This window comes from Garra rufa, chromosome 25 (genome assembly GCF_049309525.1).
Source record: "Garra rufa chromosome 25, GarRuf1.0, whole genome shotgun sequence".
Taxonomy (NCBI): Eukaryota; Metazoa; Chordata; class Actinopteri; order Cypriniformes; family Cyprinidae; genus Garra; species Garra rufa.
This window is the reverse complement of record NC_133385.1, coordinates 17,432,909-17,452,822: the sequence shown is the minus strand read 5'-3', so window position 1 is coordinate 17,452,822 and position 19,914 is coordinate 17,432,909. Positions and strand designations below refer to the sequence as shown.

The 19,914-nt window shown below is 31.1% G+C and overlaps 1 protein-coding gene across 2 annotated transcripts in view; it reads left to right on the top strand.

Annotated features, from left to right (window-relative positions):
* The first annotated feature begins 314 nt into the window (after positions 1–314).
* wt1a (WT1 transcription factor a) overlaps positions 315–19,914 on the top strand; it is a 30,628-nt gene continuing 11,028 nt past the window's right edge. For both annotated transcript variants that reach the window (XM_073831524.1, XM_073831523.1), the window contains exons 1-4: positions 315–996; positions 6,216–6,338; positions 9,331–9,433; positions 15,236–15,319. In XM_073831524.1, the coding sequence (XP_073687625.1) occupies positions 600–996; positions 6,216–6,338; positions 9,331–9,433; positions 15,236–15,319 (707 nt within the window). In that variant the 5' untranslated portion in view covers positions 315–599. The remainder of the gene's footprint in view (positions 997–6,215; positions 6,339–9,330; positions 9,434–15,235; positions 15,320–19,914) is intronic.

Below are 19,914 nucleotides of genomic sequence, written 5' to 3'. Positions count from 1 at the left end.
ATTCAAAACGGAGTTTACATTTAATTCCACCTAGTCCTTCCAATCTGCGTAGTAGTGTACAGGCGCAGCCAAAGTCTGAAGCGCATTTATTAACACTTTTACAGTGTGTTTCAAAGCTCATAAAAAGCCAGTCTCTGAATCATTGTTATCCATCCACCCAACTCCCACAAACACACACAGTTTATTGAGACTCCCAGCATGCTGTATGAGTATACAGGGAGGAGTATTGTACAGGGAGAAGTAAATGAATGAAGTGTTACGCTCATCTTTCCTCACTAGCCGTAGCTCCTCCTCCGGACTCCTCAGAGTGCCTGTATGTGAGCTCCTGGGCCTCCAAAGAAAACAGACACGCAAGTAACGAGGAACATCTCTTCTTCTCTCCTCACTCCATTCACACAGCCTGCGAGAACTGGCCCCTGCTGGGACCTCCCGACCGAGCCCCCGTTTACGTTCTCCCACTGTGACATGGACTATTCCGGTTGAAAGCGAAAAGCCCTTACACTTTTTTCTGGCCGTGACCCAACTTGACTCAGCGATGACACCTTGACTTTGGATTTTTAGCACCGAACTCAAAGTCTTTGTTTTGTAAGTAGCCAAAAATGGGTTCTGATGTACGTGACCTCAACACTCTGCTCCCTCCTGTGGCCCCGCTGCCCGGGGGAAACGGCAACTGCACCCTGCCCGTGAGCAGCACCCCACAGTGGGCTCCGATGCTGGACTTTCACACCGGGGCTCCCTACAGCTCACTGGCCCCGCACTCCTTTATCAAGCAGGAGCCCAGCTGGGGTACGGCCGACCCCCATGAAGACCCTCACTGCGGGCTGAGCGCCTTTACTGTGCACTTCTCCGGACAGTTCACTGGCACCGGGGCCTGCAGGTACGGGGCCTTCGGGGCCCCTACCTCAAGCCAGCCTCCACCTAGCCAGCCCAGGATGTTCAGCAACGGCCCTTACCTCTCCAACTGCATGGACAGCCAACCCAGCTCCAGGAATCAGGGTAAGAAACCTGTTTAATGTTATTGTTATTGCTTCTTTATGAAATTAGTTGAACTGTTTGAATAAGTAAAACCATAATTTATTAATAAGAACATTTATTACATATATTAAACTCTTAAAATTAAAAGTTCAGTAACTTTACAATAAGGTTCATTAGTTAACATTAGTTAACTAACATGAAATAAGAATGAACAATACTTCCACAACATTTATTAATCTTCAGCATTTACTAATGCATTATTAAAATTGCAAGTTGTGTTAACATTAGTTAATGCACTACTAACATGAATTAACAATGAATGACTGTATTTTTATTAACATTAACAAAGATGAACAAAATAGTGTAATATATTGTTTATTGTTAGTTCATGTCAGTTAACACATTAATCAATGTTAACAAATGACACCTTATTGTAAAAAGTGTTACCAAATAGTCTTTATTGGCATCAATGCTTCCATAAAGAATGGTTTCAAAACTTTAAATTCTACAAAAGTTTCTAAAATTAAACATTTAAATATTTACACACACACACACAAATTTTGTAAGAACTAAAAAGTTGTGAAACTTAGAATGTTTCTATTGCGTCGCTGAGAAAAACTCAGCCTTAGTTTACATTTCTGTTTACGTTAAGTTTGGATTTCGTCTGTTTAATACGCTAAATTTAAGCTTGGTAGCTTTTATGTTGCACTTGAAAAATCAAAAGTAAAAGTCAGAGGTTCTACTCTTTATTTTTAGTTGTGATTTTCTCTGTCATCACTCTGAATGTCATAACATGTTGCAACTGGACCATTTAAATGACTCAGCTATTGGCCTAAAAGTCACTCTTAATAAATTAGATGAAATGTCAAAGTAGGACAACAGTGTTTAGAAAAATTATTAGACAAAGAAAATTATTTGTAAATTTATTAATTAAACAAATTACACCTTTTATACAAAAATATTTTTAATTAAAAGCTGTATTAACAAATTCGACTTTCAGCAGGTTGTCATTATTTCAAACTCTCATTTAAGTCAATGTATTGACAGTTAAAAACACAGTTTTTTATCTTCTAATATTTAAGTTGTTTAATGTAAGTGCAAATATTTTATTGGGCACACAAGTGTGTAAATCATATAGTTTCTTTGTGTGAACTTGTTTAGGTAAATGAGTAAATGTATTCTGGGATTTATCCATCACCAGGGCCATCACTTCACACATATTTGTCTGCCTTGAGTAATTATGTATCTCAGTGCTCCTGTATTTGGCCAAACAGTTCCCAGTTATTGTACAGATATGCTGCGAACACCTCATCACAAAGGCGTTTAATGCAAATGACTCATTACTGTGTCAGTGTGTAAGAGACTTCACCTCACAGGCTTAGGCTTTTCAACTTATGGGATAAAGATTTTGCAGTCAGACAACAACAAAAAAATCCTTTTTATGATGACAAACTGCATCCTTTAAAACAAAGATTGAAAAATCCGCTAATAACATTTTACTTCTGGTTGTATTTTACATCATGTTTTTTTACATAACGATGACTAAATGTCTATATGAATGCTTGTCATTCAGTAATCATATGGTTGGAGACTGGAAGTAATTAACAGATTTAAAAAGACGCCTAATAATTTTACACATTCTTCCTAAATATGTTTTGAAATTGTATTTAACTGGATAAGATACTATAAATAAGAACAGACACAATGAGGAAAAATCTGATGATATGTCATTTGGATGCCAGCGTTATTAGTTAAATAAAATTCATATTTAATACTCTGTGCATTTTATGATTTTAGATACCTGGATAAATTGATAAATATTTATCACTAAACACCTTATAATATTACAACATAGTTTGCAGTGCTTTTAACAATTTTATTCCACGTTGCTACTCCTATACTAGCATTTTTTTATTATTTTATTGTTAATAAAAACTTTTAGCCCTCCTCTTTTAATAGTAATAAAATAAGATAATCAATAATAACAAATAACATCGCACACAGATCTTTTCTTGTCTGAGTTAACCCAGATGTTTTAATTTTTGTTAAGACATCTGATACTCATTTATTTTAACACTACTAGTCAAAAGTTTTTCAACAGTAAGATTTATTGTTTTTTCTGCTTGCATTTATTTGATCCAAAGTACAGCTAAAACAGTCAAATTTTGAAATGTTTTTACTATTTAAAAACTGTTTTCTATTTGAATATATTTTAAAATGTTATTTATAATGTGAAAGCTGAATTTTTAGCATCAGAAATCATTTTATATTTTATACAATATTCTGATTTGCTGCTCAAAAACATTTTTTATTATTATCATCATGTTGAAAACAGCCGAGTAGAATTTTTCAGGTTTCTTTGATGAAAGTTCAGAAGAACATCATTTATCTGAAATAGAAAGCTTTAAAGCAAAATTTAAAACAATCTTGATAAATAAAAGTATTAATTTCTAAAATTTGGATCCAAGCTTTTAAATGGTAAAGTGTACAATGTTACAAAAGCTTTTTATTTCAGATAAATGCTGATCTTTGGATCTTTCGATTCATCAAAGTATCCTGAAAAATGTACTTTAACTGTTTTAAAAAAATTTTTAATAATGATAAATGTTTTTTGAACAGCAATTCAGCATATTAGATTGATTTCTGAAGGATCATGTGACACTGAAGACTGAAGTAATGATGCTAAAAATTTAGTTTTGATCTTAGGAATGAATTACATTTTAAAATATATTCAAATAGAAAACAGTTGTAAATAGGATTTCAAAATCTTTAGTTTTTGCTGTACTTTGAGCCAAATAAATGCAGGCTTGGTGAGCAGAAGAGACTTGTTTCCGTTCAAAAACTTTTGACTGGTATTGTAAATTTTGTAAATCTAAAGTTACTATTAATTGTGGGTGCTGCCACTCTTCGTAATATCTAGCCACACTTCCAGCTCTTCACTGACTCCCAGGTTAAAGCTCTTGCTGAGACCTGGTAGGGTGGAAGAGAAATGGTCATCTTTAATGAGTTTTTCTCTGTCTGAGGTGAAAGTGGTTGGCTTGTAATTAATGAAGATGTTGGTGGGAGAGCGTGATTTACGATGTTCCGTCTGACCTGGGGTTACACCGAGGCATGATTCACCCCCTAAACCTGGTGTCGGCTCTCGGCTACACCGTCCTGCCAGCGTTTGTTTTCCTCGCACAGCTTGTCCGCTCACCCCCGCTGGGAAGCGGAGGGCTGATTAGGATCCAAGGAAGAATATTGCTATTATCTGGAGAGTAGCTGTGTGTTTCTGTTTAATAACAGTTAGTACAGATTTGCTGATGATGTTTTTATGACACATATGAACGGGACACTTCCATCGCATCTGAAAATATTTGAAGTTGACGGAATAATTAGGCAATTCTGACATTTCTAAAACATAAATGGTTTAAACACAATAAAATATATGAAATATTTCTGACGTCATTTATATTTCCATCTCACCTGAAAATAATTGAATTTGAATTATGGAGTAATGTGTCCATTTCTAAAATATAAATGTAATAAGATTTATATTTAAAATATATATTAAAAATCTTTCTGATTTGATTTATATTTCCATCTCAATTGAAAATATTTCAGGTTTATAGAGTAATTTGGCAATTAAAAAATACATATAAATGTTATATATATTTAAAATATTTTTGACTTCATTTATATTTCCAGCTTGTTTATGAAGTAATTTGTCCATTTCTAAAATTTCTAACATATAAATGTTGTAAGATATATATTTCAAATGTATACATTTTAAAATAATATATATTTAAAATATTTCTGACTTCATTTATGTTCCATCTCAACTGAAAATATTTGAAGTCTATTTTCTACACTAAAATATAAATTTTATATGGTTTTACAATATATATTATATATATATATATATATTAAAATATATATTTAAAATATTTCTAAGTTAAATTATATTTCCAGCTTAATGGAAAATATTTGATGTTTATGGAGTACTTTGGCCATTTAAAAAAAAAATATTTTTTTAAATTTTCTAAAATATAAATGCAGTAAGATATATATTTAAAATATATATATATATTTTAAATATTTCTGACTGAAAATATTTGAAGTTTATGGAGTAATTAGGCCATTTCTAAAATTTCTAAAATATAAATGTTATAAAATATATATATATATATTTAAAATATATATTTTCTCAATATTTTTGACTTTATTTACATTTACAGCTCAAGTAAAAATATTTGAAGCTTATGGAGTAATTGAGCCATTTCTAAAAAAAATTTTAAATACAATTGTTGTAAGATATATATTTAAAATATATTTAAATATTTATATACTTAAAATATTTCTGACTTGATTTATATTTCCATCTCAACTTAAAATATTTGAAGTTTATGGAGTAATTAAGCCATTTTCTAAATTAAAAAAAAATATATATAAATGTTGTAAGATATAAAAGACTTAAAATATTTCTAACTTTATTTATATTTCCATCTTAACTAAAAAATATTTGAAGTTTATAGAGTAATTAAGCCATTTAAAAAATTTTACATAAATGTTGTAAGATATATATAAAAGACTTAAAATATTTCTGACTTAATTTATATTTCTTAACTCAAAATATTTGAAGTTTATAGAGTAATTTGGCCATTTCTAAAAAATGTTAAATATAAACGTTAAAAGATATCTATTTAAATACATTTTTTAAATATTTCTAACATCGTATATATTTTAATCTCACCTGAAATTATTTGGGTAATTTGGCATTTCAAAAATATAAATAATATAAAATATACTAAGATATACATTTAAAATATACATGTTTCTGCCTTAATTTATATCTTCATCACACCTAAAAATGTTTGACGGTGCATTTGTCGTCATGTACCGAATGAAAACAATAGAAACTTGAATTACAAAAAAATTAAAAAGTTTGACGGTGCTGAATAATTAGGCAATTCTAAAATTTCTAAAGCATAAATGGTATAAGCAAAATATAAATGTAAAAAATATTTTAATAAATATATATTGAAAACTTCATTTAGATTTCCATCTCAACAGAAAATACTTGAGATTACCGGAATAATACAATTCAGGAATTTCTAAAACATATAAGATCTGTTTGTAAAATCTATATTTTCATGATTATATAAAATAATGTATTTTAATATTATAATATTTTAACTTTTTATAATAATAATAATATACATTTACATCATTTCTGACTTCATGTATGTTATCTGTTCCAGGTTACGGGACAGTTCCTTTTGATGGAGCCACGAACTACGGCCACACACCTTCCCACCACACCTCGCAGTTTCCCAACCATTCCTTCAAGCACGAGGACCCCATCACGCAGCAAAGCAACATGGGTAAACACAAACACCCCACGCACTAAATTACACTTTATAGTGTTTTTATAAATGCACATATTGGAGGAGATTCCAATCTGCAAACACTTTGTGTGTGTTTGAGATCTTGCTCTTTGAACTTCCAGAGCGATCTCTGTAATGTCATTCAGGGGGCAAGTTGCACAAAACGTCCCAATCGCTGAACAGTAAATCAGCCTAGACTTTTTTTTCTCTCCCTGTAGTCCTCTCTGCTCTTACGCACGTCATAATGTTAAACATCAGCAAACAGCTAACCGGACGATTCGGTGTTCATCGTGCCGCAGTAAATTGTGCCTGAGGTCTCCGCGCTTGTGGCAATGCGAGATGCCTTTCGGAATGTTTAGAACTACCATGGGACGCATTCACAATACGGGGGCCGGATGAGCCAAAGCAGCGATTCCTCATTTGCACTTTGAAACGGGGAGCGAGAGGTCTGCGTGCTTTATGGCTTCAAAGAAAGTCAGCCTGTTGTTTTCATAACTGCTAAGTGTACTCGGCTGCGTCTCCATAACCCTCCCTCGCGCTCATATTCCCTTTGTAAGACGGACTACGCCACACATGCTTGATCATGCGTTTCGCTGGAACAGCAAAGTTATGATACTCTGAGCATCCAGGCATGGATATTTTCCATCGGGGACTCAAGACAAACAGAGTGCGCAAATGTTCATTCTCCTTAATTAAACTCTGTGGAGAATTATTAAGAACTAAATTTATTAAAACACAATATGGTTATCCAAGGAGCGATAGAGGTGAAATATTAGATCATTTCTTGTTATTTAAGGGAAAAAGGGTTATTTTTCTTTGTCTCTTGCATAGGAACTGAATCAAGTCGTGTTTATTTAAAATAATTATTTAAAACTGATCCAAAGTTCTGAATAACTTAGAAGAAAATAAAAAAAATTTGACAAGAAAAAATACATATCAAATACAAAAACCATTAAACAAGACAGGAAAGTATCAAAATAGGTACCTTTTCATTTTTTATAATGTTTTATAATTATTTTTACAATATTTCTATTGTTTGTATTAATACTCAAGTAAATTTAACACCATGACAAGAAAATAGCAGAATTATTAAATCCAAAAAGACCATTCAGTAATACACAAAATATAAATGTATTTATTTTTGTATTTTTATAAATATTTTACTATATTTATGTGATGTTTATTTTAATACTAATTTATAAACATGACAATAAGACAAATATAAAACGCGAAAAGACCATAGAATAATACACAAGATAAATACTGAAATAAATACTAATATTTATTTTTGTATTTTTATCACTTTTATTATTAGTTATTACTTACTTTATTATCAAATATTATTTATTTGTACAATATTTGTATAATGTTTACATTCATGTCTATGATCATTTTAAATCAATATAACAATAATATTTCATGTCTTAGAACAATAATAAATTTAAAACGATGATAAAAGACCAATTTAAAAAAGACCATTAAATAGAACACTGGATAAATATTAAAATAAATACTAATATTTATTTTTGTATTTTTTATAACTTTATTAATTATTTTCTTTTTAAATATTATTTTTTACATTACTTGTATAATCTTTACATTAATGTCTAAAATGATATAAAATTAATATACAAATAATATTGTATGTCTTAAATAATAACAATAATAATAATAATAATAATAAATATTCAAGACAAAAACAGCATGATTTATTTTAATACTCATATAAATTAGTAAATAAAACTATGATAAGAAAAGACAAATATAAAATGCAAAAAAAATAATAATAATAATAATACACAGGATATTAAATATTAAAATAAATATGAATAATTATTGTATTTGTATAACTTTTATTATTAGTTACTAATTTCCTGATTATTAAATATTACTTATTTTCAATTTTTGTTTAACATTTACATTAATGTCTACAATAATGTAACATTAATTAAAAATTAATATTGCATGTCTTTAATAATAATATTACTAGTAATACTAATAACACTAATAATAATAATGATGACAAACAGCATGATTTATTTTAATAAATGAAAACTATGAGAATAAAATAAGGCAAATATATAAAATCAAAAAAACTATTAAATAATAATACACATGCATACTAATATTTATTTTTGTATTATTAGGTATGAATTACTTTCTTATTTAATATTTTTTACAATATTTTTTAATAATAATAATAATAATAATAATAATAATAATTCATAATAATAATTCATAATAATTTTTAAATAATAATAATAATAATAATAATAATATGAACAATACATAATAATACAATAATAAAAATAATATAAAAATAATTGTATATCTTAAATTCTTTATTAGTTATTAATATCTTTCTTATTAAATATTAATATTATTAAATACTGTTACAGTATTTGTATAACGTTTTACATTAATATCTAAAATAATTTATAGAGTTAATATAAAAATATAATTGTATGTCTTATTAATAATAATAATAATAATAATAACAAACACAAGCTTCAAAAAGTATTTTAATACTTAGATAAATTTTAAACTATGTGAAGAAACTTATTATTAGTTATTAATTACTGTAATGTAAAATATAAATTATTTTACAATATTTGTTTAATGTTTACATTAAATAGTACACATGATAAATATTATACTAATATTTATTTTTGTATTTTTATATATTTTATTAATTATTTTTACAATATTTGTATAATGTTTACATTAAATAATACACAGGATAAATATTAAAATAAATACTAATATTTATTTTTGTAATATACTGCATTATATTTTCAGAATCACAGTCATATTTTGTAATAATATGTATAATAAATACATTTAAAATCAATTCTAATTTGTGGCCAATACAAGGATGTTCCATTATGTTGGAAAGCGGACGCTTGGGTATAAGATCTTAGAAATCAAATCAATGCCAAAAATAAACTCAATATCAAAGGCTTTTCATTTATATTTCTGTTCATTTCAGGTGAGCAGCAGTATCCTGTTCCTCCTCCGGTATACGGCTGCCACACTCCCTCTGACAGCTGTACAGGAAGTCAGGCTCTGCTCCTGAGGAACCCATACAACAGGTACGGCTCCAGTCCTATCCATCACAAATAACATCTCAAGGCCTTCTGAAACATGTTCCTTACACATCTGACTCCTCTCTCTCTCTCTCTCTCTCTCTACAAGACGTAGATCATTGCCACTTCAGATGTTTCTTAAATGCTTCCTTAAACAAAAAAATACAGACTTTGTGAAATGTAATAGCCTATGTATATAAAAAGATATGAAGAAAATGAGTAATGTGAAAGAAAAGTCATGCACATGGCCACCAAATTCTTTAAAAAAAATAGTCCAGACAAGCTACAGACAGTACAAGGGGATAGTTGTCAGCACACACTGGGTGCAGGAAGTTCAAATCCAATTCTGTTCAGTAACCAGGCCCATGCAACAATCAGAAACACATCAAAATCTGTTATGGCGGCTCCAAAAAGTCACGCTGCCACTGAGCACGTAGAGGAAGTGGGGAAGTTAGGTAACAAGAGGAGGAAAAGGAGGCCTTGTTCACACAGGATGTTCAAATAAAGTTTCTACAGGGAATTTAAAAAATGCATTAAAAATATACACTACTATTTAAAAGTTTAGAGTCGGTAGGATTTTTTTATGTTTAGTAATGCTTATCAATGCTGCATTTATTTGATTAAAGATACAGTAAAATCAGTAATATTGTGAAATATTATTAGAATTCTGAATAACTGTTTTCTATTTTAATATATTTAAAAATGTAATTTATTTCTGTGATGTAAAGCTAAATTTTCAGTGTCATTAATACAGTCTTGGATAAAGACATGATCCTTCAAAAATTGTTCTAATATGCTGATTTTCTGGTTAATTTTTTTAATTATTATACAATGTTGAAAAGATTTTTTTTTCAAGATTCTTTGATGAATAGAAAGTTCAAAAGAACCGCATTTATTTGAAATAGAAATCTTTTGAACATTATAAATGTCTTTATCATCATATCATCATATTTGATCAAATTATTTATTTATTTATTTATTTATTTATTTTTATTAAATTATAATAAATAAATAATACTGACCCCAAACTTTTCCAATGCAGAGATGAAAAACAAAACATAAATATTTCTGGAATTAATAATAATAAAAAAAAAAGAATTGTTGTAAGAGTAAAAAAAGTTTTTTTTTTCTTTATCTCTTGCATAGATACTCTATCAACTCATGTTTATTTTAAAATAATTCTTTATTTTAAACATAAACTAATTCAAAGTTTTGTAAAAATTTATAAGAAAACTTAAAACCATGACAAGAAAAAAAAAAATACAAAGACTGTTAAAGGAGATACAAAAGATAAATATTAAAAATGAATATTCAATTAAAAAAAAAAAAAAAAAAAAAAATAAATAAATAAATATATATATATACACTCAAGTAAATTTAAGAAAACCTATTTTAATTAAATCCGAAAGACCATTAAATAATACACAAAAAATAAACAAAAATATCCATTTTTTTGTATTTTTATAACATGTTATACTTATTTGTTATTATTTTTTACAATATTTATGTTTATATTAATACTCAGTTAAGTTTTAAACCATGACAAGAAATCAAGACAAATACAAAATCACAAAAAAGACCCTTAAATAATACACAGGAGTATAAATATTAAAATAAATACATTTTTAGATTTCAGAGATAAACTCTGAGATAAACTCTTTTTATCTCTTGCATAGGTACTGTATCAAGTCATCTTTATTTTATTTTAAAATAATTAATTTATTTAAAACATAAAATGATCCAAAGTTCTGCACAACTTAGAAGAAAACTTAAAACCATGACAAAAATAAATAAATAAAGTAAATATATTACAAAGACTTAAAATAAGACACAAACAACAATAATAATATATATAATACACAAGATAAACAAACATATATATTTTTGTATTTTTATAACACGTTAAACCTATTTTTACAGTATTTATGGTTACAAGATTAATTTAAAACCATGGCAAGAAAATAAGACCAATATAAAATCAAAAATAATATAACAGGATACACTTTATTTTAATATTCAATTCTCGCTATTAACAAACCATTAAGTACAGTACTTTTGCCTCAATAAACTCTTAATTTCCTGCTTATTAAAAGTTAAGAAGGTAGTTGTTAAGTTTAGGTATTGGGTAGGAATAGGAGTGTAGAATATGGTCATGCAGAATATGTGCTTTATAAGTACTAATAAACAGCCAATATGTTAATAACAGGCATGATAATTGGTCCCTATATTATATTTTAATATTATATATTATATTGCATTACATTACACTAATACTATATTTTTACTGCTAATAATATTATATTTTATACTAATACTATATATTCTGGAATTAATAAAATCAGGAATCAAAATGCAAATGAGTATAATTTGGTTAGACAGCCTATTGCCAAATCAAAGCTGGGTTCTGTCAAACGTGCTTAATAAAGGTCAAGTGCTGAACAGCAGTGTGTACAACGCCAAGATAAACGGTTTAATCCACCACCCGTTTGCACTTTCAGACCAGCTCTGAATTCTTTCATTCTGATAAGTGGTTAACTGTTCTCGGTGGAATTCCCTTCGCAACTTGGGCTAACAGCGCGAGTACTACAGCCCCGAAATGATCTCGCATTCCTCGGATGCTTTCGCCATGTTGTTTTTCCAGCGCAGAGGGAACATAAAGATTCAAAATAACAGAATTGGGTTGATAAGAGGACTTTGACTCAGGTCGAACCGCATTTTCCAGTTCCTGCTTCTCGGCGCTGTAATAAACAGTCTCCTATCGGGCCGCAGCGAGGCGGCTGTGAATCCTCAAATCGCAACACTGAGCTGCTTTTCAAATCAAATGCCTGGTACCTACAGCCCTGTATTTACACAGGCCTCCGGTTTTTAGGTAGCACGAGGTGGCTGGAATAAAAACATGGCCAGATTTTCAAAGTCAAATTAGGCTGTTGTTAATCTCAAAAGCAGATGTAGTGTACGAAAATGTAAACTCTTCACAATCTACAGGCTTCCTGCATCTGCGTCTGGTACGTCAAAAATGAAAAACAAAGATCCAGACCATGTTCACAGAGCAAAGCTAAACGGGGGAGCTTACCAGACCATAAATTAGATCTTTGAACAAACCATTTACATTAATTAAATTCATTTTAGATTAATTCTTCTGTCTTTTTACGGTTTTAGGCATTGTGTTTTAATAGCAATTAATCTTAAAATTTGATATAACTTTACAGAAAATTATGATTAGTAAGCAATTTTTGCTTAATACATACTAAAATCATGTTAAATGTTACTGTGCATCTTGTGGCTGAGCATCTTTTTTTGAAATAATAGTATTTTAACGTTTGGGGCTTGGCTTCATGTATTTTACAGGTTTATTTTATAAAAGCACTTTAATTCTTCTGTTAAAAACCTGTGTATTTTTTGAGCTGCAAAGCTGAATAAATCATAATTTGTACAGTCATTTTAAGGTTTTAAGCACTGTAAAATTGATTGTAAAATTGAATATAGCTTAAAAAAATAGTATTTTATAGTCTTGTGGCTCTACTTTTAAAACAATGAACATTTTAACATTTATTGTTTGGCTTTATCATATTTTACTCTGTTTAAAGGAATATTCCAGCTTTATTTTATAAAAGCACTGACTTTCATTCTGTTAAAAAGGAAAATTACAGGGTTTTTTTAATTATAAAAGCACTTACATTAACTCTTCTGTTAAAAACCTATGTATTTTTTGAGCTGCAAAGCTGAATAAATCATAATTTGTGCAGTCAATTTAAGGTTTTAAGCACTGTAAAATTTATTGTAAAATTGAATATAGCTTAAAAAAATGGTATTTTATAGTCTTATGGCTCTACTTTTAAAACAGTGAACATTTTAACATTTATGGTTTGGCTTCATCATATTTTACTCTGTTTAAAAGAATATTCCAGCTTTATTTTATAAAAGCACTGAATTAATTATGTTAAAACCGGTGCATTATTTGAGCTGCAAAGCTGTGTCAATCAATTTGTACTGTCATTTTAAGGTTTTTTGGTTTAAGGCACTACATTTTCATAGCAATGAATTGTAAAATTGGATATAACTTTACAAAAAAAATAATAGTAAGAAATTTTTGCATAATGCATACTAAAATCATATTAACATAGTGTTTACTGTACATCTTGTGGCTGTACTTTTGAAATGATGAGTATTTTAACATTTAAGGCTTGGCTCATCATGTATCAAGTTTATTTTTTAAAAGCACTTACATTAATTCTTCTGTTAAAAACCTCTGTGTTATTTGAGATGTGTAAATCATAATTTGTAGTCATTTTATGGTTTTAAGCATTGTAAAATTGATTGTAAATTTGAATTTAGCTTAAAAATTGCTTACTGATCTTTTCTACGTCTTGTGGCTCTACTTTTGAAACTGTGAACATTTCAAGATATATGGTCTGGCTTCATCATATTTTACAGTTTAAACAAATATTCCAGGTTCATTTTATTAAAGCATTGACATTAATTCTGTTAAACCTGGTGCATTGTTTGAGCTGCAAAGCTATGCAAATACATTTTTACTGTCTTTTTAAGGTTTTATAGTTTTAGGCATTACATTTTCATGGCAATGAATTGTAACATTGAATACAACTGTAAAAAAAATATTATTAGTAAGCAATTTCTGCATAATGCATACTAAAATCGCATCTTGTAGCTGTACTTTTGAAATATAGTATTTTTAACGTTTAAGGCCTGGCTCCATCATGTATTTTACAGGTTTATTTTATATTTGAGCTACAAAGCTGTATAAATCATAATTTGTAAAGTCATTTTAAGCTCTTAAGAATTGTAAAATTGGTTGTAAAATTAAACTTAGCTTAAAAATGCCTACTAATCTATTCTACATCTTGTGTTAACATTTATGGTTTGGCTTCATCATATTTTACTCTGTTTAAAGCGATATTCCAGGTTCATTTTATAAAAGCAATAATATTAATTATTTTGTATTATTTGAGATGCAAACGCTGTATAAAAAATGTTTACAGTAATTTTAAGGTTTTATGGTTTTAGGTGTTACATAGTTATGGCAACGAATTGTAAAATTGGATATAAATTCACAATTTTGCAATTTTGCAATTTTTGCATACTAAAATCATGTTAATGCACATTGTTTAATCTTAACTGAATTGGGTCCATTCACTTTCATTATAAGTGCCTCAAAACCCTTTTAGAGAAAAAGTCAAATGTATTTTATGCCACAAATACTGTTGATTGAGAATATACCTTTAATAATATAACAAATCATTCAAATTAAATGTATACTGCCCATCACAACTAAACTATAATTGTTGAAACAGTCCTTCAGCCAGTATATTCTCATAACAAACTCTGAAATACTAAAATACTGGTATGTTTCTTGAGCAGTGAAGCAAGCGCAGTACCAGGTACCAGTTCATACGGCCGTCCGCTGTTGCCTGTCTATGATGAAACACTATGATGTCAGAGTTGCTGTAGATAAATCCAAACTATGTGTTTGGGTGAGCACCTAGCAGGGTAACTAATGGTCCTACGGACATGCTTTTAATAACATATGGCAGTTTTTTGGTCAGAGGGATGACCTGATTAACCGATCACCCCGCTGGTGTGGGTACCCTCCTTCTTTTTTTGTGCGCATATGACACATTCATTCGCCGTTACCCAGGATGCCTTTGTCAAAAAGGCTATTTTTCATTCACACATTCTTTACATCTGACAGTGGTTGCTGTTTTTTAAGATTAAGAGTGCTTGTAGTACAGGAAAACACTGTATATGCATATTTTCTGAAATAGTATTTCTGTTGTTTTTCAATCCCAGCAGCGATAATTTATATCAAATGGCGTCACAGTTGGAATGCATGGCGTGGAATCCCGTCAACCCTCTGGCGTCCACTATAAAGAGGTAGGTCGACGTGACCCGCTCCTGTCATGTAGGAAATTCTTCTGTGATTTGAATAAGCACACATTTGTTTCAGCTAAGAGAAGAGCTTGCTTCATTTGAGCTGGTACTTAGACGGGGAACATAAAATGGGCATGTAAATTATTGTGAGAGCCTGATAATAAGTCTGAATTCAAGTTGGATTACGTGTGCAAACCACAATGGTTTGGGATCTGTTTTCTCTATGGTACATTGCCATGGATGTCAGAAAACCAAATTTATTGCAAGGAATTTGAGAAAGAGAGAGAGAAAAATTGGATTTGCATTTTTTGTGTGTAATTTCTTTACCTCTAGTGCCACCAAATTTTATAGGCCTGGCTTCCGTCCAGTTATAGGCCTGGCTTCCGTCTTGCTGCCTGATATTGCAAAATTGTTGTGTCTTACCATATTATTTTAACGCATTATCTTAATTATGAACACACTGGTTTGTAGAGCAAACAGTTTTACAGTTTACTTCATGTTGTTATTCTTCTCGTTATTTTTCTATAGCGGCTAATAAACCGGTAGTCTCGCCCCATAGGCTTACTTCCGCATTGAAGAATAAGGTGGATAAATCGCTTCTTTTTAGTGAAACAACACATTCGAACACTCGATTATGAAAAAAATACTAGATTGCATGTTGCCCGTGTCGATTAACTGCCAAAATACTGGAAGTGGCACATTCAACTGGCGAGAATCCATAAAATGTATTAGAAGACTATTTTCTAAGGCTGCATGAAATCTTAAAACCATTTAAAAATCATAATGAAGCATAGTGTTATTGTGAATTTACAAAGTCTGCGATTAAAGTGAATAAATACATGCGTTGAGGGTTTAAAACGTGCATCTCGGAGCAGCTCCATTCACAGTAAATGGAGTGCTGATTCACTCAGTTATCATTTACATACGTAAAGTGTCTCAAACCCCATCTTTGCATATGCTGTGAGTTTCTTAAAACGTTCATCTGGGAACAATGTGCACCATTCTATCAGATATATAAGATAAATCATTTATAAGCCTACGTCAACACAGGAGAATACATCATTATCTTTCTAAATATGCTAATTGTTCATCAATTAAAAAGTAGTTTAAACTGATGTGAATTTGCATGCTTTGATGTCCACCTATTCTTATTTAAGAAATGACCGTGGCTGTAGCATTTCTATTATAAAGTGGCCAAATATTAAAGATTAAGTGGATATTTGAACTAAATGTTGTTTAGTCAATATTATGCAAGGATTAGACCGCACTGTAAAGTGTAAAAACCTAATGTAACATATCAATCCAGTTTCCTATAGAAATGTCCACTGCATGACACTAAAACTAAAAATAATCGCTAATGACAGGCCAACTCATCAGTGTAGTCCGATTCTGAACAATTGGCTCTTGTGAATGAGTTGGTTCTTTGTAGTGAATTATTTACAGTTTAGTCTGATTCCTGAACAAATTATTCTAATGAGTCATTTTTTTAGTGAATCAAAAAGATATACAGGGCAACCGGTGTTGTCTGATTTCTAAATAAATGAGTCTTGTGAGCTGGCTCTTTTTAGCAAATTAAAATCGTACAGCACAACTAATGCAGTCTGATTGAACGAATAACTTCTGAATCAACGATCATATGATTAGGTTTAGCAGTGGGGTTAGGGGTGGAGCTTTATGCTGGGTTCGTACAAAGTGCTTAAAGTAGTTGAACTTGACTTTTTGAAATTAAAGGCCTGGAAAACCCTTGAAAATAGCAATATTCCTGAAGAGGTACCTAAAAATTGTTTACATTTTTAAAAGACAGTGTATCTAAATAAGTGTTTAATTTTGTCAATAAGCACATATCTTTTGACTGAATCTTTTGCTTTAGATCGGAACTTCGGAGCAGGTTTGCAAATCTTTTACTTTAGATCGGAACTTCGGAGTGCGGATCGCGAATCATTTGATTCAGATCGATCTTCGGAGCGGGTTCGCAAAACTTTTGCTTTAGATCGGAACTTCAGAGTGCGGATCGCGAATCATTTGATTCAGATCGATCTTCGGAGCGGGTTCGCAAAACTTTTGCTTTAGATCGGAACTTCAGAGTGGGAATCGCGAATCATTTGATTCAGATCGTTCTTCGAAACGGGTTTGCAAAACTTTTGCTTTAGATCGGAACTTCAGAGTGCGAATCGCGAATCATTTGATTCAGATCGTTCTTCGAAACGGGTTTGCAAATCTTTTACTTAAGATCGGAACTTCAGAGTGCGAATCGCGAATCATTTGATTCAGATCGTTCTTCGGAGTGGGTTTGCAAATCTTTTACTTTAGATCGGAACTTCAGAGTGCGAATCGCGAATCATTTGATTCAGATCGTTCTTCGGAGTGGGTTTGCAAAACTTTTGCTTTAGATCAGAACTTCGGAGTGCGGATCGCGTATCATTTGATTCAGATCTAAACTTCGGAGCAGGTTCGCAAATCTTTTGCTTTAGATCGGAACTTCGGAATGCAAATCGCGAATCATTTGATTCAGACCGTTCTTCAGAACGGGTTTGAAAATCTTTTGCTTTAGATCAGATCTTTGGTGCAGGTTCGCAAAACATTTGATTCATATCTGCTTCTTGAAGCGTTTACGCGAATCTTTTGTTATGATTTATTTTTATTAAACAGTAGAAAACAAAACCATTTAGGCAGTACAGTTATACAAACAAAAGAAAAAAAGTTAAAAAGTATACACAAATACTAATCGCTTAAGAAAATTAACCATGGTTTTACTATGGTAAAAGTATAGTATACTTTGTAATACTTTAGTAGTAATACTTCGCGTGTGCTTCACTTTATTTTGGCCATTTTTTTTAGTACATTTTATTTATCTATTTCTCTTTTTTTAGAATTTGAAATAGAAGACATAAGTGAGATCTTTGATTGAAGTCCATGAAAATGAAAAAAAGTAGTGCTTGGAAACTCCTTACAGTGTCTGTATGAACCCTGTTTATGTGTACTTTTTTTCTAAAAATTGTACGCTTTCATACACCTCACATTGTACGAATTCATACAAAATAGCCAACTCATAACATACTAGATTTCTCATGAGAACCAGTTGCTATTGTACACTTTTTAATGAAATCAACCTGTAGATGTTGTACTTATAGTCATGTCTGCGTATTTAACATTGAAAAACTCAATTGGACCAGTTTCACATGACCATGATCCTTTCTCCGCAACTTTCTTCTCATCTTTCTGTTTGTGCCAGAGAGCAGAACGCACACATGCAGAATAAGCCTCTGTTTTGTCTGGCTAGAGAACGATATCCTGCCATATATTTCTGCCAGTGGCACCTCAGCCTTGACCAGGCCGAGCGCCGGCCCGCCGGGAGGAAGGGAGCCGTGCAGGGGGGGAGGTGGAAGTGCATCAGTGCACAATGGGACAGCCTCTACTCCCCCTGGGACCCCAGCGAGAATCCGCAGTCACGTTCGGCCAGGCGGGGAGAAGGCTGTGACCTCTCCCCAGCCTCCCTGAAAGAGTCAGAGGAGCCCCGGGTGACGGAATGATTCATATGCTGATAAATGAGAGGGACGGGGCTGGTTTCGGTCGAGGAAAAAATCAGACACGCTGATCGATCTCAAGGGGGCTGCCATGGAAGCATTGCTGTGGCTCCTCAAGCCAAGCTTAATCATTCCTGTATACGTCCAACTATCTATAGCTCTTCGCATACCTCCAAATCCCATGCCTGTCGCAAGCCCAAGGTGGTTCGGCTTGGGTGAATGAATGAACTGTGAGAAGATTTACTGCAGGATGCTGTTTTGGACTGTCTTCTCTGTCTGGCCGGTCAGACAAAGAAAACTTTATGAACCGAAATTCTAAAATTTTGGGGAGAGATCTGCACAGCAACGCAAAACAGTTTCCATAATGTGTGGTCTTTTCTCTAAAGCGGAGAAACATGGTGTAGAATTGTCCTGAGAAACGTGTATTTACAGCGTGATGTAAAAAGCCATACCGCTGAGGTTCAGGCAGAAGTTCAGCAGTGAGCAAGACCATGCATTCCCCATTCATCTCTCTGACTGGCCCTACCTCAAATGTTTAGGGCAAAAATATTGCTCTTCGAAACAGGGAGCAATTTGCCCTAATGTCAAGATGAGTTACAAAGACATGAATCGTGTATTTTATGGCTTGCAATGCCCTCTATATGTCATCCAAACTTTGTGAAATAAGGCATGGAGAGAATTAGGAAGAACTGTATCTGCCGTTGAGCACAAATGAGAAAGTTATGAGGTAGAATTACATTTTGTGAGCAGTTGCTGTAGCATGGAGCAATTTTAGATGCTTTTACATGCATCAACAAAGTTTTATTCTAGTTATAGTGCAATAAAAACTAAAAATTAGACAAATTTGTTCATTAAATATATATTAAATTAATTTTGAGTAAAAATATGACTTTTAAATATACACTGTTAAAAAGTTGGCTTTTTAAAAGTTTTTGATGAAAAATACAGTAAAAACAATAATACTGTGAAATATTACTACAGTTTAAAATGACTGTTGTCTATTTTAATATATTTTAAAAATGCAATTTATTTTTGTGATGCAAAGCTGAATTTTCAGCTTCAGTACAACAGTCT